The sequence below is a fragment of the Mytilus edulis genome, chromosome 9, assembly GCF_963676685.1.
Source record: "Mytilus edulis chromosome 9, xbMytEdul2.2, whole genome shotgun sequence".
Lineage (NCBI taxonomy): Eukaryota > Metazoa > Mollusca > Bivalvia > Mytilida > Mytilidae > Mytilus > Mytilus edulis.
The window spans coordinates 32,989,417-33,013,271 of record NC_092352.1 but is presented as its reverse complement, the minus strand read 5'-3'; the positions used below and the strand labels follow the sequence as shown (position 1 = coordinate 33,013,271).

At 31.6% G+C, this 23,855-nt stretch overlaps 1 protein-coding gene across 3 annotated transcripts in view; it reads right to left on the bottom strand.

Moving 5' to 3' along the window:
• Positions 1–12,070: 12,070 nt before the first annotated feature.
• Positions 12,071–23,855, bottom strand: part of LOC139488172 (3-phosphoinositide-dependent protein kinase 1-like) — a 28,107-nt gene continuing 16,322 nt past the window's right edge. For 2 of the 3 annotated variants that reach the window (XM_071273618.1, XM_071273619.1), the window contains exons 11-15: positions 22,374–22,432; positions 18,776–18,893; positions 16,721–16,818; positions 15,903–15,957; positions 12,071–15,465 (exon numbers count right to left, since the gene is read on the bottom strand). In XM_071273618.1, the coding sequence (XP_071129719.1) occupies positions 15,340–15,465; positions 15,903–15,957; positions 16,721–16,818; positions 18,776–18,893; positions 22,374–22,432 (456 nt within the window). In that variant the 3' untranslated portion in view covers positions 12,071–15,339. The remainder of the gene's footprint in view (positions 15,466–15,902; positions 15,958–16,720; positions 16,819–18,775; positions 18,894–22,373; positions 22,433–23,855) is intronic. The other variant, XR_011655935.1, reaches the window with a different exon arrangement.

The window sequence follows — 23,855 nt, the reverse complement described above, 5'->3', positions numbered from 1 at the left end:
AATGACTGAAAAATTTCGCGGGAAAGAAAAGAAATTTTTTGTAAGTTATGTAGCACCGTATAAAGGTGTAAGCAAAGACACTATATCCAGATGGATGAAAACAGTTATGATAGCAGCTGGTATAGATTGCTCCGCATTTAAACCTCACAGTGTGAGATCAGCGTCTGTTTCTAAAGCTTGTAGTAAAGGTTTACCACTTTCGACAATTTTACGCACCGCAGGGTGGACAAATCAATGCACTTTTCGGAAATTCTATAATAAACCTGTAACAATAGACACCAGTTTCTGTAATGCGATACTCAGTAATGCAATGTAAATATGTTGATTAGATAAATGTATGAGAACTTTATTATTGTAGATTTATTACTGATTATAATCTCTAGTAATTTTCGGATAAATAGATGCAATATCTCTAAACATCTCACGTGACAGCTATGTACCATATTTGTGAAATGGAATTACATAATTAAACGAAATTTTAATTGAAGTTTAATTAAAATTCCGTGAAACAATAGTGGTACATAGGTGTTACGTGCCCACCCTTCCCACCCTAATATTGCATCGATTTACTCTGAAGTCTGACATCATGACGAGGCTGTTCATCTCACGTAACACCTATGTACCACTATTGTTTCACGGAATTTTAATTAAACTTCAATTAAAATTTCGTTTAATTATGTAATTAAAAGTTTGAAAACAACACTAGAATTGATTGTCTACGTATTTTAATAATTGAAGTTTCTGGTCATTGAATATCTATTGAATATCTGTGTTGTTATCCATTCTTTTGAAGTGTTTGTGCTTTTAAATTTGACATTTGATTAGGGACTTTCCGTTTTGAATTTTCCTCGGAGTTCAGTATTTTTGTGATTTTACTTCTTTCAACCATTTAGTGCATGTACTACTACTACTAGGATATTCTTATCCTGTCGTACGTACGTTGTACCCTGTCTTTTCCCTTTTAGGTTATGGATTTATTTGAACATTGTTAAACTACTGTTGCCCTAAGGTTACAACCACTAAGTCTCCGAAACCGCATGGTCGAGTAAATGAGCTCTGAAATGCTTGAAGGCTCTTTTGAGCCCTATAACAAATCAAAATGAGCCGGGTTCCCTGGCCCTAGCCCAAACTTTCTAGTCTGCAGGCAATGCTCAATCATGCTGCTTGAAAATACACATGATTCATGCAGTTGTACACCGAAAAACATTTTAAACACAGCCTCAAAACCGTCCCAGAAATAATCTACATAAGTATTAAATTCTGTCCTCTTTATTTAATATATATATCTGATAATATAAAGACCCCATTTAACAGATTTCATCTTCTGAACTGTTCTAGTGGCATATTAAACTAGCAGAACATGCATATAATTTGAAAACCGATTTAGGTTTCTAGGAAATGCCATGGTTATGGTCATGCCGTGGTATAAGAAAGAATGAAAGGAGGAGAATGACAAAGTCAACAGTCGAATGATATAAAAACGAAGCAATATAACAATTAATTTATTGAACATTTAAAAAGATTCATTTCAACTTCTAGCAACATGTATAAATTGCCTTATTTTGGACAATTTCGTAAAACTAAGGATTTTCTTATCCCAGGCATAGATTACCTTAGCCGTATTTGGCACAACTTTTTGGAATTTTGGATCCTCAATGCTCTTCAACTTTGTACTTGTTTGGCTTTATAAATATGTTGATATGAGCGTCACTGATGAGTCTTATGAGCCTTATGAAGACGAAACGCGCGTCTGGCGTACTAAATTATAATCCTGGTACCTTTGATAACTATTGGGTTTCGAGTAACTCTTGAACTTCGTATTTTTTTTAATTGGAGGACCACTAATCCACAGTAGATTCAGATTCAATATTTTATTAAAGTCTCATTACTTGCAATACATAAATATACAGTACATACAGAGTATATACACAATATTAAACAGACAATACACAAATATAAAATACAAGTACCATTCTATTAAGAATTACGAGAGACTGTAAAACAATTTCTATATAAAACTAGTTAAAATACATACAGTATTTTCAAAAACGCTCAACTCGTGTACCAAATCAAAAATATTACATTTTTTGTTTACCTGAAACGGAACTATAACGAACGAACACACTGACTGGAAAACACAATACCCTCTACTGCGGACCATATATACGTATTGTTTACACCCTTTCATTTAGAAAATGAAGTGCTAGTATTAGTATTTATTCGAAGGTTTAGTATTTCAGAAAGGAGTTAGTTTTATTATATCTAAAATGATGTTTTATAAAAGAGATTCTTCCGGGATGTACCTGTGGTTCATTTTTCATGATTTGATAACTAAAATCAGCTTTCAGTGTCGACTGGAACTATTACATATCTATTGGTCGAAGCTTCCACGATTAAGGGATAGAATTACCTTAAGTAACTGATTGATTGATATATATTAATTTGTTTTCATTATTAGGTTATATATATATTACACAAAATCCTAAATGCAAATTAATACCAACACAAGTAACGCGTACAGAGTAATCATTTACAATAATGTACTACAACACTACACCACTGTAGTTAACAGATGAATTGTCAAATTGTAACTTACGTTCTATTATTGTGCTAATACTGTGGCAACATAGCTGTCAACAAAATCCTCCTCCTAGTGTCTTTGAAAACTTTAGAAGTAATGATTTTAATTTAACCATTGGAAACTGTTGGTTCAAGGACATTAAACTTCTATCAAAGGAACTATGGTAGAAGACATAAGTTCTCGGATACCGTACATGTAACCTGGGAGATATATTATATGGGTCATTATAAAAAAAAGTGCAAATTTCAACAAGGTAATATTTTGAACAAGAGTGCACACGCTGTAATGTCTCGCCTTCTATACTAATCATTGATATAATGTTGATAGTCCTAAGTATAAAGCTAAGCTTCACATAAACTTAACATTAACCAAGATAACTAAACAAAGACCAACGAACCTTGAAATTGAGGTCAAGGTCAGATGAACCATGCCAGGTAGACACGTAAAGCTAACAATGCTTATATGCAACATATATAGTTGACCCATTACTTATAGTTTAAGAAAAATAGACCAAACACAAAAACTTAACACTGTGCAATGAACCATGAAAATGAGGTCACGGTCAAATAAAACCTGCACGACTGACATAAAGATCATAAAATATTTCCATACACGAAATACAGTTGACCTATGGCATATAGTATTAGATAAAAAGACCAAAACTCAAAAACTTAACTTTGACCACTGAACCTAAAAATGAGGTCAAGGTCACATGACATCTGCCCGCTAGACGTGTACACCTTACAATCATTCCATACAACAAATATAGTAGACCTATTGCATATAGTATGAGAAAAACAGACCAAAACACAAAAATTTAACTATAACCACTGAACCATGAAAATGAGGTCAAGGTCAGATGACACCTGTCAGCTGGACATGTACACTTTACAGTCCTTCCATACACCGAATATACTAGCCCTATTGCTTATAGTATCTGAGATATGGACTTGACCACCAAAACTTAACCTTGTTCACTGATCCATAAAATGAGGTCGAGGTCAAGTGAAAACTGTCTGACAGACATGATGACCTTGCAAGGTACGCACATATCAAATATAGTTATCCTATTACTTATAATAAGAGAGAATTCAACATTACAAAAAATTTGAACTTTTTTTTCAAGTGGTCACTGAACCATGAAAATGAGGTCAAGGACATTGGACATGTGACTGACGGAAACTTCGTAACATGAAGCATCTATATACAAAGTATGAAGCATCCAGGTCTTCCACCTTCTAAAATATAAAGCTTTTAAGAAGTGAGCTAACGCCGCCGCCGCCGCCGCCGGATCACTATCCCAATGTCGAGCTTTCTGCAACAAAAGTTGCAGGCTCGACAAAAATGATGTCATTGTTTAAAACACTTAAATGTGTCCCGTTATTCTATAGTATGGTAGCAACGATGTTCAGAAATATGCAATGGGAAAAATGAAGAGTTCCTTCAATCTTAACAATTTTAGGTCATCCTTTGATAGAATCGTGTCAATGGTGTTACCAATTTAAAGCATACATTTAGGTACTAAATGTTATTGTTTAACATCAAACAAATGTTCCAATTTTCTGTTTAGGTTTAAATTACGACTTATTGACATTACTCATATAGCTGTGCATTCTATTCAGACATGAATTTCAGAATACATTGTCGTAAAAAAGTTGGGCTGTTCTAATTATGGCCGTTGTGAATACTAAAAAATACACTTAAAAATAATAATAATATACCTAATCCTTCGTACACAACCTAAAAACACTTTCATTTATAAATTTAAAATAAAAAATGTCGCATTTTTATATAGTAACACCACTGACCCTTCAGTAACTCCAATGACACAAAAGTATCACCATTGACATCACATTTCAAATTTTTACCTTTATTAAGTACTGAACACAAAGCCAAGAACACCGAGCAAGAGATAAAGATGAAAAAATAATTCTTAGGCTAAAATATCTCAAATTATATAACATAACATCAATCACTAAAAATGTCAATAGTGTTACTAAATAGTGTCATTGGTGTTACTAGCATGCATCAGTTTGTGAAAACTTTTTGTATATGTAATACATGCTATAAATAAAACATTGTTAAATAAGTATTGTTTTTTCATAAATAATATGACGTTTTGCTTGTTAAGCATGAAAGAAGCACAAAACAATGCTGATTGTCATAATTATTCAGTGGTGTTACTAAAATGTTCGATATAAAAAAGAAGATGTGGTATGATTGCCAATGAAACAACTGTCCAAAAGAGACCAAAATGACAGAAATTAACAACTATAAGTCACCGTACGGCCTTCAACAATGTGCAAAGCCCATGCCGCATAGTCAGCTATAAAAGGCCCCGATAAGACAATGTACAACAATTCAAACGAGAAAACAAACGGCCTTATTTATATAAAAAAAAATGAACGAAAAACAAATATGCAACACATAAACAAACAACAACCACTGAATTACAGGCTCCCGACTTGGGACAGGCACATACCTAAATAATGTGGCGGGGTTAAACAGCGCATGCTCTTAATTTATCAAAATGGTCTCACCATTTACAGTAACACCAATGATTTAAGGTGTGATTGAAGATTAAGTTACGAAATAAGTGCTCCATTCCCCTATTTTATATGTTGGTACTGTTGCATGTTTCTATAATCAATATATTTCATATTCAAAGTCCCTGAAATGTTTTAAAAAAATGTAAGGGTAAACCATAGACACTATTTTCAATTATGATATAGCTTTTACTTACTTTTAAGATTTTTTCACTAAATTTCAACATAAATGTTTGTTTTCTTTTGCATAACATGCTTACACTAGGTAACATTGCTAAGGGAGAAACTATTGCAACTGCTGAAATCTTGAGAAAGATAACTCTTATCCTACCAATTTGTCTTTTGGTTACACCATTGACTTTAAAAATGAGACTTTTCCTTTTGGTGAATTTTTTTATGATAAAACCAACATACACCTCCCAAATCTTTAAAAATTTTGTATGTATCAAAATGCAATAAAAAGTGATAAATCCTAATAACAAATGGTATAAATAATAGTCCTACTTAAGGTCTAAAGTATTTGTAGTAAAAATTAACAGTTGATTCTGGCTATATCCAAGGGTTTAAGAAATCATTAAGGATGTTTTTTTATAACATTTCATACTGTAAACTGTGTATAGTGTATCACAAAACATTCATATCTAACATATGCTAGTGTTATTTTGATACATTTTATATATTTTCATGTCTTTTGACTTAAACATACCAAATAACATAGTTTTGCATATTATTTTTTATGATGACCCATATACTCCATATCGTTCGTTGTTTGACTATATTTTTACCTCTCGATTATTTCAGAAACGGAAAGTTTACGATTGGAAATCTGAAAAAAATCTCTTTTCGAAAAGTTCATTTCACAAGCGATAACTTTCTGCACACTCGCAATAGACAGGACTGATAATTGCTAATGCATTACTGTTTATATGTTATTAAACATTATTTCAAATCAAAGGTGTCTTAATTAACTAACGCATAATCAGCATTCACATTCTTATAACCAGGTAACAAAAACATGATTATGTTTGGACTATCGGTTCATGAATTTTAAAAATATACGTGATATTTAACCCCTACTGCAACAAAAGATACTCTCAAGAACATATAGAGGTTTCTTGTTTCTCGTTGAACAATTCATAGAATGTATTTTTATTATTCATCAACTAATATCAATATAAATCATTGTTTGTTTTATTTTGTGTCTTCATACTAACAAAACACTATTTTCTCATTTTCTTATTTTTCTCATCTGGTTCAGCGAACCAACCATTCAACACAATAACTGCTAGAATGATTTCAGGTTTAACATCCCTTCACAAGACAACACGACGATGCAACTTTAACATTTTTTTAATCGTGCATCTTTTGTAAACGAAACGAGCATCTGACGCAAATATATTTCAATCCCGGTATCTATGATGAGTTTATTAATTTGATTCTCTTTTGAAGTTGATATATAACGTAATTTGAAAGAAAATACATACCTTTTCTTAATCTATTTACCATGAATAAAAGCAGATTTACGGTTTGTATTAATTAGATAGCAACGAAACGACAAAAACTAAAAGAAATACACCTAAAGGTCAACATACAGTCTTCAACTGGCAGGTATCTTTACAATATGTGAAGCGGTTCAATTCTGAACTTTGTTAATACCTGCCCCATAAAGATCTGCCTTAAAAAAAAAACAAATTCTTTAAATGACAAAAACAAACAAAAAAAAAAACCATTAATATTTGTATTATCTGAGACAACAACTGACGAAGTTGCTAACTTAGGACAGGCTAGTTGTTTCCTTACTAATCGTAAAGTTTGGAAAACACTTAAGTAAACATACACTCTCTTATCACTTAAAATACGAATGATGACGTTAACATTATTTAAACACATTTCTTCAACACTCTTGCTGAGCTAGTTGTCCGAAGACTGTAAATATTATATATAAACAACGAAAATCAATCAGTTAAATGATTTTTACACGAAAAAGCATAACAAAAATTTTATATTTACTGTTAAGTTTCATTAATGGAATTTCAACTAATAAACAAGAAAAGAAAGAGAAGTTCGAGAGTTTGGATAAGTTAGAATTCCAGGCAAAGAAAGAACAATTTAACGTTCAAAAAGAAATCTCACGATTGAAGGATTTTAAGTATGAAACGCAGCAACAGTTGAGGGAGATAAAAAGTGCAAATATATTTCTGACCAACAGAGTGGATAACCAAGAAGAAAGGATACATATACTGGAATCTATATTGCAACAGTTCAAGGGAATAGGTTGGTACACCTACATCGTTATTTTGCATATATCATTGAAATTTTTAAAAGCTATGGAAGAACAAATGAACTTGTACGTTTAAAGGTATCTTGTTCACCATGTAAATGTCTAGTTGACAGATTGACAGCTATTTCTTGATGAATACTTAAACAGTTGAACAAATTTGGTCGTAAATAATCGAATCGGTTTTATGGATCAGCACGAACGTACATTGATTGCAATTGTTCGGAAGTTTGTTATATGGTACCTAATCTTTATAGGCAAGTTATTAATGCATTATATACATTATAATTTTCCGACGAAAAAAATAAATATATCAAGAAACTAATGTTCAAACTTCTTTGAGCAAAGCGTACACAAAAATAGATTGTTATTATACGATCACTTTAAGTAATATAACTCCCTCAGTATTTGCAGGTGTCATACCACCAATTACTCCCTCAAATTTAGAACGTATGTGAAAGTAGGCCTACTCGAACAAAAAATAGTGCATTTGATGTCATTGTTTACTTATACTAACCAACAAATTGGCAGAAATGAAACTTTTGATGAAAGAGAAATATATTAAGACCATTTTGAGCTAAAATTTACTTGTTTATGAGTTTGCATTCAACATTGAGGATTAATGCACTCCATAGTATACTAATTTAAGATTTCCAGAAAACCAGGGGTTATTTTTAGTGGTACCTCTAATCGGAAGACCTTTTCTTTTTTATATGATTTTAAACACCTGTTGAAAATTGGCATGTAGAAAGCTGATACATGTACGATTCGGGATATACCTGGTTTCTATGAAGTTAAACTTAAGGTAAAATATTTAGAAAGCTGTGAAAATTGTAAAATTTGGTTGAACAGATGGGGACTTTTAATTGGTGGTATGACACCTGCACATCGTTGGCTTTAGTTTTTAGCATTATAACACACAATGAAGGTAAATCTATGAAAGTTCGAAAAAACGAATCAATGTGTAAGTGTCAATTATATTTTACATGTTCGCAAATACCGGTATGAGGATATAGAAAGACATCTAGTTCTGTTATTACCAAAGTAGTTACTATTGATTTTTGTTTGTCCTATCATACGGAGTATTATACACGTGTTCGATCTCCTCTGCAAATCATCAATAAATCACATAAAAACATTGTGTCGACGTCCACGTCCACTCTGTATAAAACACCGAATTTATCTTCTATTGCCTGTATTTAATCTGAAGACTTTTTTAAATGATACTTAACTGTTGTCTACAACCAGTATTAATATACATTCTTATCCGTTTCAAATTCCAGGGCCGAATGGAGCGACACCAGCTTTTTATGCATACATGACAAAAGATGAAAATAATCCAGGAGTTGGACACACACTGATATACGACAATGTAATTGTCAATTTTGGTAACTCATACAATCATTCAAGTGGAAGATTCACAGCTCCAACCCCAGGAGTATATATTTTTTCGTATTCAACAATTCCGTCCAGCAATTCAGATATTCCTACTGAAATTGTGAAGAATCAAGAAGTCATTGGCGCAACCTATTCGAATAATAGATATCACTATACTTCAACCTCCTCTTCGACTGTTGTCGTCAGCATGACTGCAGGTGATGTATGCTTTGTTCGAACAAGCAAATTCAATACTCCTAGTGGGAGTGTCTATAGCCGAAATGATGGACGAACATCGTTTTCTGGATGGCTTCAGTTTTATGTAGAATAAAGAAGGCAAATATTTTAACTTGCAGTATTACTTGGGAACCAATTAAATAGCCTCTTCATTATTATCATAGTCAGACAGTGTTATTTCAGCTCTTTCAATCACTGCGCGTCATTTTTAAATTAATTAGATTAAAATTTGGACGATTTTTGTTCAGTGGCATTCCACAAAATAAAGTTGAGGTAATCAATGTTCATGATACATGCAAAATATCGGTAGTCACGGATTTCTTGTTCTACATTCTACACAGTATGAGTTTTGCTCTTTGCCGAAGGCCATACGATGACCTTTAGTTGTTTACGTCTACGTCTTTGTGCATTTGGGTCTCAATTGACATTAGAAAGCCTGTAGACAGCTTTGAGATTAAACTGAAGTAGTTTTGCAGTAACTTTAGGTTCAAGGAGCGATGCTTTTCACTTATGTGGACGTTTTCCTACTCACCTTTCTCAGGCATACATTTTAACTCTTGTAGGGCATCACTTTATTGGCAAAGAAGGCAAGGCTTTTTTGATCAGGTCAATCCGTAAGGATCTTCAAGACCATTGACTAATACCATGACCCTATTCAGATATAACCTGGAATAGTGTAACCATCCTTTTCTTGTGGAAAAGAAAAAAACGTCGATTATTTATAGCACCAGATCCAGTGAAGAGGGCGATAATGGGGAAACTGAGGGATAATTTTCTTTTCTTTAGGTGCTGTTTGATCTTTATTAAATGACAAAGGAGAGGAGTTCGATGAACTAAAATCTATCCTTCAACTGGTGGACCGGGCCTTTGGGTTTACACAACTTCCTTTTATGGGCACCTTTTCCAACCTCACATGAGAAAATGCACTTATTTTAAAGCCTCTTAATGAGACTCTGTTTTCTCTATTAGTAAAAGGATAAGTTATCCAGCCTCCCTTTTGAACATTTCAAGATGAAGCTAGTAAATAAAGGCAACAGTAGTATACCTCTGTTCAAAACTCGTAAATCCATGCACAAAAAACAAAATCGGGGTGATACTGGGGACACCTGATAAAATCGGTGTTGTTGTGTCCTTGATAACAACCGATTGACACCTTTTTTATCCTGGACGGCGTGTCATCCAGTATAATTTTTTTTTGTTCTACTAGTTTTCATACTGTTAGGCTACCGGACTGGTAAACCTGTTGAGAGGATGATGTACAAATGAATATTTAGAAAAATAAAGTCATAACTTCTCAATCACCTTCAGCTACCTTCCCTACAAATAAAGGTTATTTTCAATCGCCACATCAACCCAAGAGATCAGTTGATAGTGAAAAAAAAGATAAGGTGGTTAAGAGGAAGTAGTCTAGAATATGATGTTCTTCCTCTTCTTTAGTACTATATTGCGGAGCGGAGGAGCGTTTGCCAACTGCTTGTCCTCAAATGCCAGTGGGGGCAGACTGATTCACTTCCTTGATCAGTCAAATCTGATCACTTCAGACAAGTGGGTTCTATCAGCCACTGCAGATGTGTTGGTCAGTTGTAGAAGACAAAAATCAATAACTTTAAACAAGATACCATAAGGATCATTCAGGCCAGGTATGGTTTAAAAGGAATTAAAAAAAAAGTTAATGACAACTTACAACAGAATCCAAGGGATACCAAGAGCTTGTATTGTCGAAATGAAGCATTGAGCAATTCCAGTATTAGCACATGCTTTACATCCCAGCTCCTTTGTTCTACCAGGGGTGATCTGAGCCGGATCATCCATACCAGACCATCCCAGCTCGAGTGTCTATGTTTTTCATGCTTTCTTTTGTTTTGTATCATTTTGGCGGGAATGCCTAATCCACAATAAAACTTAGAATTATCTATTGAGAAATGTACACTAACAAACAAAAAATATGTTGAACAAGAATGTGTCCTCAGTACACGAATGCCCCACTCGCACTATCATTTTTCTATGTTCAGTGGACCGTGAAATTGGGGTAAAATCTCTAATTTGGCATTAAAATTAGAAAGATCATATCATAGGGAACATGTGTACCAAGTTTGAAGTCGATTGGACTTCAATTTCATCAAAAACTACCTCGACCAAAAACTTTAACCTGAAGCGGGACAGACGGACGAACGGACGAACGGACGGACGGACGGACGAACGGACGCACAGACCAGAAAACATAATGCCCCTCTACTATCGTAGGTGGGGCATAAAAATTCATTGTCTAATCTGGGATTCGAACTCAAGCCCTTTAGCATATAAAGTCACAACACATTACCCTACACCAGGACCACTGGATACCAAATTTCAGTAATTTAAAATATTTAAAGGAAGCAAGATATTTTCATGAGTGGGGCGAGTTGGCAGATCTTTATTCAGTGGGATTTTAAGCCTTTCATATTTATGATTTCTAAGGGGAAGGAAAAAAATATTCAGATCAAAAATGAAAACAGGAGTTGCACAATAGCATTATATGGTTAAGAACATTAGATTTGGAGAAAGACTTAATTAATACATTGCAATAAGGGGTTTTGAAAGAGTTGCAGATTCAAAATGAGTACTACATGTATCAAATAAAGTTTTTGGATAGTCTATGCTTTAGTAAAATGAACCTAAAACTTATTTGCTTTATAGTCATGAGTAATAACTATCCAGTAATGATCATTCCATGTTAATATTACAATCCAAAAAAGAAAACTGGAGGTGCACTGACCCTGCACAATGGCATTATATACATGAAGTACATGCCTGAGAATGATTCATTTAACCATGTTTATGGGTATCAGAGAAACTGATACAAATGTGTATTTTAGTGCATAAAGGATGAAGTCCATGTCCTAGCAATGATAACAGCAAAAATCAAACAGGTAAAAAGTTAATTAGAAGGTGCAAAAGAACATAATGTGAGTTGGGTTCTGTGAAAGTTTTACAAATTCTGTCAAACTGTTCATGATCAGTTTTACAAACATAGAACAGAAGGCATAGGGTTCAATAACAAACTACAAAAAATGAAATGGAAATAGTCTTTATTTATTATCACAGAATACTGCTGCACCATGGTTACTTTTTATGTACATATTACAATGCATGTGCTTAGTTATCAACAATGATAACCAATGAACATATATCTGTATTACAGTAAATGTATTGAGTCAGAGCTTTTAATCATTAAAGATAAATCTATGTACACACATTTCTACATGTGTATTACAATTCATGCGTTGAGTCATTGCTATCATGAAATGATCACTCTATATACATACATATGTATAACAATGCTGAATCAAAGCTTCAAGATATGATTACTCTATGTACATATAATAATTCTCAGCTACAAATAACATCATTTTAATGCGTTTTTTAAGCCATATAATCTATAAATGATTATTTTATGTACTTTACATTCATAACTATCCATGTTTATATTACAATTTTTGTGTCATATTATAAATAAAAGATATTCTTTTGAGAATTTATCAAAACTATCGAGCAGAAAGTTTGGACAAGATAATTATTTTGTTTAAATATCAAGTAAGATTAATCAAAATGTCACATGAATGATTTCTCATTTATAAGGGCTGTTCCAAAAATAAATTTGTTGGGGTTGGGCACGTATTGTTTAACCCTGCCATGCATTATATGATTAAGTTTAAATAAATACTCCAATTATTGTTCAGGCTATCTTTCTAAAATAACCATTGCTTGTCAAATTTAAACAGAAATGCCTTTTGACCATATCCCATCCCCATACCAATCAATTCTGGAACAGCCCTAAGTAAAATATAACTTTTCTGTGTTCTTAATAACACAGTTACACTTATAAATTATTTATACAAAGCATTAATGGTTTCTGTAACATACTTCTTTCTTTAAATTCAAATTTACAAACTACTTAAATAAATACATTCATAAAGTCCTTACATTAAGATAAAACATTGCAATTGTGTCAAGTGTTTCATTCAATTCACAGGAATTAATTTAGTAAATTCAGATTTGAAGCCTTAAGTAATATTTGCTTTTTACCTATTACTCTATCTTTTAAGATGGAACATGTACAATCACTTATACCTAAAGGCTATTACATTATCAATTAAGACTGGGTGAACAATCACTAATAAACATAACTCTATCAATAAACTAAGATTGTGTGAACATGCACAATCACTTATACCTATAACACTATCAATTAAGACAGTAGACAATCATTTATACCTATAACACTATCAATTAAGACAGTAGACAATCATTTATACCCATTACACTATAAATAATAACTCAATATTCAATCATTTATACCCAAAAAAAACTATGAGCAGATAGTTATGTAACATTTTAAACTGAAATGCAGCTTTATGAGTGTCTAGTTAAACTATTTAGAAGGCTTCAAATATTTAGAAAAAAAAGAAGAAAAAAACCTTGAGATTTGTGTCATCCCCCATTATATTTTACAATTTCAATATCTTAATGCAAGCTTAAGACATGGTTATGGATTGAATAAGTTTATTGCATTATTAATGATTTTTCATAAGAAAGTTATTGGTGGACATTTCACAGATACAAGATATACAAATATCCTGAAACAGTTTACACCTCAATACATAGATAAATCAATAAACTCTAAAAGCTCAGAGCCATGATCATCTGTGTTTTCAATGTGTTTATCAATAATGTAGTCATGAATGCCTCATTTCATTGATCTATTAATGACTTACTAGTAGTTCCCATCAGACAATTGAATTAAATACATTAAACTACCAAAGATCATTTCAGCAAATTCGCAGCATTGGTCATTCTCGAAAGCAGAACCTGTTATTTTTTTATACGAGGTGTTGTAAATTTTAACGAAAAAGTAGTAAGATAACTTAATACAGAAGCTATTAGTGCTTCATTTGAAATGAAATTTAAACTTTGATGTTTTTAAAACAAAGAATTCATTGAATTCAGTTAAGAAGATTTTGCGAAAGTTAAACAACAAAATAGAACTGGAAATAATTGAAGTTATAAGAACTCAAGAAATTCATCTTCTGAATTCTTGGAAAACCAGAAAAACACCATAACAGCCTGTTCAATGAGCTGTTGATATAGCAAGACTAAGTACAAATAAAGAATTTAATTAGAAGTCAATCAGAAATGACAATACCATGAAAAAACATTTCATAAGAAGATATCAGAGTTGGGTGATGTAAACAAACAGATTGCTAATTAGGTATCAAATATGTTTACTGTTCAAATCACTATTAATCAGAAAAATGTGAGTAATATTATAATATACAAAGTAAAATAGACAGAAAAACAAATTTGACAATGGTAATACCCCCTTTGAAAGTGAAAATAAAATGTCTGATAAGGGGCTTGAGAATATCCAATGATAATCAAGAACTGAATATTGATGACAAATGGTTATGCAGAAGTTTTTTCTGTTGAACTGGAGAAAATGTACAAAGAGCCCCAGAAATTGTGAAACAAAATAGATGATCAGATGGAATCGTAAGTTGATTAGGCAATCTACAAGCCATTAAAACAAAGACATCAACAAAACTTGATGACACTTACTCAGACTCAGGGGACTAGAACACTAGCAGTAAAGTCTAGAAAGTCAACAAGGACCTAAAAAGGGTGTAAGAGCAAGAAACAAAGAGACAGATGACAATAACTTAAGCGACTGTATCTAAATCTCTGGAGGTCATGCAAAGTGGATATGATATCAGAGACAACATGACTTGAGACAAGCTCAAAATAAATAAAATTATTGCATTGGTTGCAATGAATTACATTGATTTCCCAGTTAAATAAAAACCAATAATTTCACATGTGAAATAAACATGTTATTTCACTCTCTGACGTCATACAACAATAGGCATTGTCAAGACGTCGATAACAGCGGATCAAAACAAATTGTGAATGCATAGTTCTCTAAATCATTGTTATCTCAAGTAAAAGAATTGTCTTATATCTCATACTGATAATTAAATTGAAAAAAAAACAAACAAACAAACAATAACAATGTCATAAAACTATTTCTTTCCATTCAGCTTTCAAACTTCTGGTGCTCACCATGGTCACATATGATAAAGACATAATTATCTACAAACATATTTGAAGAATGTCAGCTCTAAAGACTAGCATATTTAAGAATTGAAATTATGTATAAACTTCCAATAAAAATTTCTAATCAAGCTGCTGTTACTAATTCAGAATGCTAAATGTTTTGTTCTGATCCAGTGGTCTGAATTCATTACATGGAATAACACAGAATATTTTATAATTCACTGTAGCTGTCATCCATTTTTTGAACCATCTTTTGTTTTTTTATCACCATAATAAGTCTTCCACACTTCATCAACTTTTTGAACCCAGTCTTGAGATCCTAATTTTTTATCTTCTAAATAGTATGTTCTGTTAGGCTGAAAATATATCAAATGTCCAAATTACTCTTTTTACTTCTAATCAAGTGCGGAAAAATCTAGTCGCAAATAATAGTATTTCATCACCTACAATTTTTTTTAATTATACTTGATGTCATTGACATACAAAAACACCTTCTGGGCCCTCGTTTGAGCCAGGGGAGTGTCATGACCCTGTCCAACAAGCAATGTTTAAACGCATGCACACAATCAAATATTCCAGAATAGTTAAAAGTTTTATCTGCACAAAATTCATTTTATACAAAGGAAACCTTTTTTCAGACATGTACAAGAAATAAAGCATTTTAAATTATATCAAATAAATATACGTCAGATAAGTACATCACAGGAAACTGATAACTACTACATATTCTTGTTTTTTATTTTTTTTTTTAAACTTTTAAAGAAATACAACCAAACAATCAAGTTATACTTACTGTGTGAATGAAAAAAGTTTTAAAATTCTTTGCCTCTGGTCGAAGATCTTCTGACCTACAATTATATAAATAAAAGTAAATAATCTTTCACATAAGAGTTTTATGTAAAATTGTACTGCTTCATTGTTATAAATTTTCATCAATAAACGAGCAGCATTGGATAGAAATGGACTTTATTAAAATGATTTTCCAATACATCTGATAACCTATTTTGGGTTGAAAAAAATCTTAAAAGAAAGTTTGTAACTGTTTGTAAATTGATTTTAGTAGAACCCGACAAAATAAACCAAAATTCCTCTTTTATTTCGTATTCATACTTTCCAAAATCAATCAAATTCTATTCATTAAAATGTTTACATGCACTTGCTTCATGTAGATTTCTAACTTACACAGCTCAAATACTGTTTAAACTAAACATATTTCCATGAAAATATTTGTATACTGAAGTAGTCAATTCTTTTTATATAGAAAGCTGCCGATCTAAATAACATATAAAAATGTTTTAGTCTCTGTTAAAAATGGATGCTAAATTTCAAAGTAACAATTGGAAAATCTTTGTTATGGACTCTAATGCATAAATTTCCTCAAGTCAATCAAGCATCAGATAACCGAAATAGTCCACAATTGTTTTGCAATGCATTATAAATAAATTGTAGCAAATTATTGATATATTCCAAAGGAAACCTTAATTATAGACCTAAGTGAAAACAGAATTAAAATTGTTTTAGCATGAGCTGTATGTTAGAATAAACTTGCAGTGAACAAAACACAAGTTTATGCGTTCTTTACATTCATGTTAGTTTATAGAAAATACTAACCATGGAATTTGTCCCTTTAAAACTTTATTAGCCGGATCAACATAATATAAATGTGGTCCTTCTGTTAATAATAGCATACGTCTTCTTGCAAATAAACCCTGGAAGAGAAATAAATAACACATGACAATCTTATTTGCTATGTACCGAACTGTCAAAAGTCAAAGCTAATCCAAAATCAAATGATTACATTTAATTTTTATCTCATGTTAAATTTGTTTTTTTACATACAACACAATTTATCAATACTATCTTATATACCTTACCGGGTAAATTTAAAATGCAAAGAAATTGTGTTTTTATGCTGTTTTTACACTCTGGCAATTGATTTACATTTTTCATTCAATAATTTTTCAAGCTTTTGGAAAATACATTCCATTAAGAGCTGTTTATTTTATTTGAAGTGTATTATTGTCTTCTATCTACAATACCTTTCTTTTATCCACTAGACCCTGTTTCAGAATAAGGTTGTCTTCTATCTACAATACCTTTCTTTTATCCACTAGACCCTGTTTCAGAATAAGGTTGTCTTCTATCTACAATACCTTTCTTTTATCCACTAGACCCTGTTTAGAATAAGGTTGTCTTCTATCTACAATACCTTTCTTTTATCCACTAGACCCTGTTTCAGAATAAGGTTGTCTTCTATCTACAATACCTTTCTTTTATCCACTAGACCCTGTTTCAGAATAAGGTTGTCTTCTATCTACAATACCTTTCTTTTATCCACTAGACCCTGTTTCAGAATAAGGTTGTCTTCTATCTACAATACCTTTCTTTTATCCACTAGACCCTGTTTAGAATAAGGTTGTCTTCTATCTACAATACCTTTCTTTTATCCACTAGACCCTGTTTCAGAATAAGGTTGTCTTCTATCTACAATACCTTTCTTTTATCCACTAGACCCTGTTTCAGAATAAGGTTGTCTTCTATCTACAATACCTTTCTTTTATCCACTAGACCCTGTTTTAGAATAAGGTTGTCATCTATCTACAATACCTTTCTTTTATCCACTAGACCCTGTTTTAGAATAAGGTTGTCTTCTATCTACAATACCTTTCTTTTTTCCACTAGACCCTGTTTCATAATAAAGTTGTCATCTATCTACAATACCTTTCTTTTATCCACTAGACCCTGTTTCAGAATAAGGTTGTCTTCTATCTACAATACCTTTCTTTTATCCACTAGACCCTATCTTATATACCTTACCGGGTAAATTTAAAATGCAAAGAAATTGTGTTTTTATGCTGTTTTTACACTCTGGCAATTGATTTACATTTTTCATTCAATAATTTTTCAAGCTTTTGGAAAATACATTCCATTAAGAGCTGTTTATTTTATTTGAAGTGTATTATTGTCTTCTATCTACAATACCTTTCTTTTATCCACTAGACCCTGTTTCAGAATAAGGTTGTCTTCTATCTACAATACCTTTCTTTTATCCACTAGACCCTGTTTCAGAATAAGGTTGTCTTCTATCTACAATACCTTTCTTTTATCCACCAGACCCTGTTTTAGAATAAGGTTGTCTTCTATCTACAATACCTTTCTTTTATCCACTAGACCCTGTTTCAGAATAAGGTTGTCTTCTATCTACAATACCTTTCTTTTATCCACTAGACCCTGTTTCAGAATAAGGTTGTCTTCTATCTACAATACCTTTCTTTTATCCACTAGACCCTGTTTTAGAATAAGGTTGTCATCTATCTACAATACCTTTCTTTTATCCACTAGACCCTGTTTTAGAATAAGGTTGTCTTCTATCTACAATACCTTTCTTTTATCCACTAGACCCTGTTTCATAATAAAGTTGTCATCTATCTACAATACCTTTCTTTTATCCACTAGACCCTGTTTCAGAATAAGGTTGTCTTCTATCTACAATACCTTTCTTTTATCCACTAGACCCTGTTTCAGAATAAGGTTGTCTTCTATCTACAATACCTTTCTTTTATCCACTAGACCCTGTTTCAGAATAAGGTTGTCTTCTATCTACAATACCTTTCTTTTATCCACTAGACCCTGTTTCAGAATAAGGTTGTCTTCTATCTACAATACCTTTCTTTTATCCACTAGACCCTGTTTCAGAATAAGGTTGTTTTCCACAAATTTGTGATATTCATTATTTTTCTTTTGATCCTCTAATCTTTTGTTTCTTTCATCTTCAGTTATACTCCTATCAAAAGTAAGTACATCAATGTAATTTTGAGAATCAAAAAGAAACTTAAAAGTACAATAATACAAAAAATCAAGTAAAGGATTCTTTTTAATTATGGTATCATAAAATCATTTCCTTTGATAGAGTCACAAAATTTTGATAAAAAGTGAATGCAAAGTGCAAGTTCTGTGCTGCCTACAGGCTTTTCCCAAAGTACTACGGAGTAAACCTTAACCTAAGATTGACTGATTGACATTTTTCCATTATGTTATTAGATGACCTTAAAGACCAAACAGCCTATTGTTTATGCGCATCAGCTAACGCATCTTGGTAGTGACATAAAAGCTCTATGACGTTGTTTCTAGCAATGAAAAAACGTCAAATTATAACGTCCTATTTCGCGTTTTTCACGGATTCCAACATGGTGTATGCTACTTAGGTACGCTACGTCTCCCAAGAAAATAGAAACTATTATGTGTGCGCTACTTTAATATCCTGTGGAAATTGAACACAAATGGACGCATAAGATACTACACTATATTTAACCTTCGTTCTAATAAAAATTATTAAATATAAATTTTGATCTCGACTTTTTGCATTTGCGCTGTTCTGCATTTCATTTTTTTTTTTTATTCTTTCACATTCATAGATTTTGTCCTATATTTGCGTCGATCTGCATTTCATTTTTTTCTTCTTCACTTGCGTAGATTTTGTCTTTCGTTTGCGCCGATTGTGTACAGGTTAGGTGAAAGTTATTTTTATGCCCGATTTATAGGCATTATGTTTTCTGGTCAGTGTGTCCGTTTGTTCGTCTGTCCCGCTTCCAGTTAAAGTTTTTGGTTACAGTTTTTGGTCAAGGTAGTAAGTTTTTGACGAAGTTGAAGTCCTATCAACTTAAAACTTAGTATACATGTTCCTTGTACAATGATCCTTCTAGTGTTAGTGTCAATTTTTCAAAAAATTCAAAAATTGAGTATTCACAAGGTTAGGCCGATAATCAATTATTCCGCAAAGTTTTGACATACTAGCAACATGTGCATGTAACTAATGTCTGGATGATTCTCTTAAAATAATGTCCGATCTTGCAATGAAGTTAAAATTTATTTATACTGCTTATTTGACAAACTCTTATCGTTAAAATAAAATGATGACAAAGGGTCATTTTTATTTGTCATTTGTTTCATTTCAAATTGTCCTAAGGAGAAATGATAAACATATCGTCTAATCTCACTGAAACTTACAGCTTATTTCCTACTGTATGTAGATCAACAGTTTGGTTTGCCTGCTTGCTTTGTTTGTATATTTTGTATAAGTATGTTTTGATAACGTCCAATTCAGTTGAATAGCATATATACAGGTTTACATACCTATATATAAAGATGTCAATCTTAATTACAGAGCTTGAGTAAACATTAATACAAACAAAGCAAGGAAGCCCACCAAAGTTTTACCCTATATGCATTAGGAAATTAGCTGTAATGCAAAAAATATTAATAAAACTAATACTCAGCGAATGTGAATTAAAATCAAAATTTTTGGTGTTTAAAACTAAATTGTTGCAAATTTAACTTAATATAACAAAACAATTGCTTCAAGAATAATATCTTACATAAAATCGCTCCCTTTCATTTAGCTACAACTGTGACCAGAAAGATTGAAAACAAATTTCGATTTTCAATGCCGGCAACAACCTTTTCTTTGTTTTAATTTCCAAAATGAGCAATTTAGATTTATTATATTTTATCCTGTTAGAGAAATCTTATTTTGTAGTTTTCAACGGAAAATAATTTCTAAATATTAATTTTTGAATCAAAAACTTTTTGTATTTTATATTTACTGTCTCGTTTATTGAAAACATGTGAGGTAGTAATAAAATGATTGTATTTCAAGATAGATGTATAACGTTTTAGAATCAAAACTTTCATTGATATATTATACCTATAATTTTAATTTTCTTATATCTTAAAAATATTAAAAAATAATGAATTCACAAACTCGATGCAATAATTTCTAAACGTTCGTCTTAGTCGGGAAAAATAATGGTATAAAGAACTCCGTCCATGCTTTTGTATGTCCGTCTATCAACAGTACCGAATGAGTTCGTTACGGCAAACTTCTGAAATTGACGCGAAAAAGAAACAAGCACATCTAGTCTGGTATATTCAAATACTCTGTAAGTTAACCAGTGCCATCTTTTATTTCTTTTTAATTTCAATAATTTTGCTTATGTGGGACAGAGGACAAAAACAGACTTTCAATACAAAAGTGGCGTGAAAGGTTATTTGAAACAATTTTCCATTCCGGAGGATGGTGTTTTTGAAGGTTTATATTGTGCGGCAACAAAATCATAAAGATCTGAAACTGATACATGCTTAATCTCTTGTATTACCGGATAATAAAGTAGGTGAATATAGTTGTTATTCTTGGAAATTTAAATGTGGGTTTCAAACGGCGTCCAATTTGCGATTTCTTTTTTCAAATAGTGCGCCAGCAAGGAAAGTTCGTACTATGACGTCAGATGCAATGTTCTGAAGAAAGACAACTCTTTTCTTCAAAACGAACGAGAAAAGAACATAAAAATTACTCATATCTTTTTTGAAAGGTCGGTGACATACACTTTTTTTTGCTTTATTTTGAAGAGTACATATGGCACTTTCCTTCATAAAATTTTTATGAAAAAATCACTGGTAGATATTTTTTAATACTGGAAACGTTTTTCAGTTTTACGCATAATTTTTGGCGGGAATGAAATAAATCATATTTTTAAAGATCAAATAAATATGAATCTTGAACCTGTATTTGAAAGATACAAATCTACTGTTTAACGTGAAACAAGAATTATGCTTGTAGGTTTGATATAAAGCATTTTTTTGAGAGTTTAGATAACAAGCAAATATTATGTTAATATTCGGGAAAACACGAAACTGAGGTTGCTATAGTGACAAAACTAAGTCGGTGACCCCCGTTTTTTTTCATCATATTTTGTTCCTCAAATCATGCAACACCTTCACAGAAAATTTGAAGGAAAAATCACTGATGGAAATGAATAGGCTGTTTGGTCTTTAAGTAGAAACCTTGAATTTAAACATGCTTAATCCTGATAAAAACCAACTGCATCTTGTTTGGTGGAGTCTAGAACTCTAGCAATGCCTCAAGGTATAATAGGATGTTTCAAAAATATATATTACTCTTTTGTTGGACAAAAATGGGGACTTATAATAATGCAAACCCAAAATTTTAAATTCTTTTATCACATTATAAGTTAGTATTCAATACATATGGATGATTATATTGCTTATAAACATAACTGCTGAAAATTCACCAAATCATCTCATTATTTCTTAAATTCTGGCAATATCAAGAACTTTTTGGAAAACTCATGATAAATGGTTTAATTGGATTCAGCAAGTTTGTCTTTTTTATTGGATTCAGCAAGTTTGTATTCTTATTGGATTTAACAAGTTTGTATCTTTTATTCCATCAAAAATGTGTACTTACAAATTATCACTAACATTATTGGTTATAAGTTCTACAATTCTTTTATCATCAAAGCCAGGCTGAAATAAAGAATCGGCTTTTTTAATCAAGAGACAATACTGTGGCTGACAAAAATCAAATCATTTGCATCTAATACATTAATATATAATGTTCACAAGTGTGCATTTATTTGAGAGGATCTCAATCAATCCATAGGTTTATGAATTATTTCATTTCTACATTTTCTTTGTAAAATTTTGATAGCAAAGCTTAAATGTTCTATTACAATTATAATTTTATAGTATTTTTCAAATCACATAAAAACACTAATTTATTTCTCTATACATTATAAGTACATGATATACAAAAACTTTCTGATTCAATTTACATACATTTCAAATTTAAAAAAATTACATTTGAAACCAGATGCTCCGCAGGGCGCAGCTATATACGACCGCAGAGGTTGAACCCTGAACAGTTGGGGCAAGTATGGACACAACATTTAAGCTGGATTCAGCTCTAAATTTGGATTGTGATTATATAGTTGACACAGCATAGGTTTCTGACACAGAATGAATGTGGTCTAATGAACTTAAAATATTTTTTTTGCCTTTGAGCAATTCACTATGCTGTTGAATATTAATCCTCTCAAAAAAATATTTGAAGAAATTTTCTTTTTATTTATGAAATCTGAAATGAGAAAAATTCCCCCCCCCGCCATTTTTTTTCACATCCCCCTTTCCCTTTTTCCAAAACTGATCTCAATTCAAATTCCTAATGGAGTTTGCAACAATAACTACTCATTTAAATACATCATAAAATATTAAAATGTAAAATAAAGTGCTTGTTATCACTGAATGGTAAAGATTGTTTTAATTTATCAGTTGGTAGTAAAAGTGAATATACATTGTATATTGTATAAAACAATGATTTAAGTTGATTCAACTACTATTCTGGACAAAGAAAGATAACTCCAATCAATTGAAAATTTCTTGCTATTGCACAATATTGTGCAATTAGATATTTCTTGCTATTGCGCAATACTGTGCAATTGAAAATATTTGCTATTGCACAATACTGTGCAATTGAAGATTTCTTGCTATTGCGCAATACTGTGCAATTGAAGATTTCTTGCTATTGCTGAATACTGTGCAATTGAAAATTTCTTGCTATTGCACAATACTTAATATAATAATTTTGGATCCTGATTTGAACCAACTTGAAAACTGGGCCCATAATCAAAAATCTAAGTATATGTTTAGATTGAAGCATATAAAAAAGCCCAAGAATTCAATTTTTGTTAAAATCAAACTTAGTTTAATTTTGGACCCTTTGGACTTTAATGTAGACCAATTTGAAAACGGGACCAAGAATTAAGAATCTACATACACAGTTAGATTTGGCATATCAAAGAACCCCAATTATTCAATTTTTGATGAATCAAACAAAGTTTAATTTTGAACCCTGATTTGGACCAACTTGAAAACTGGGCCAATAATCAAA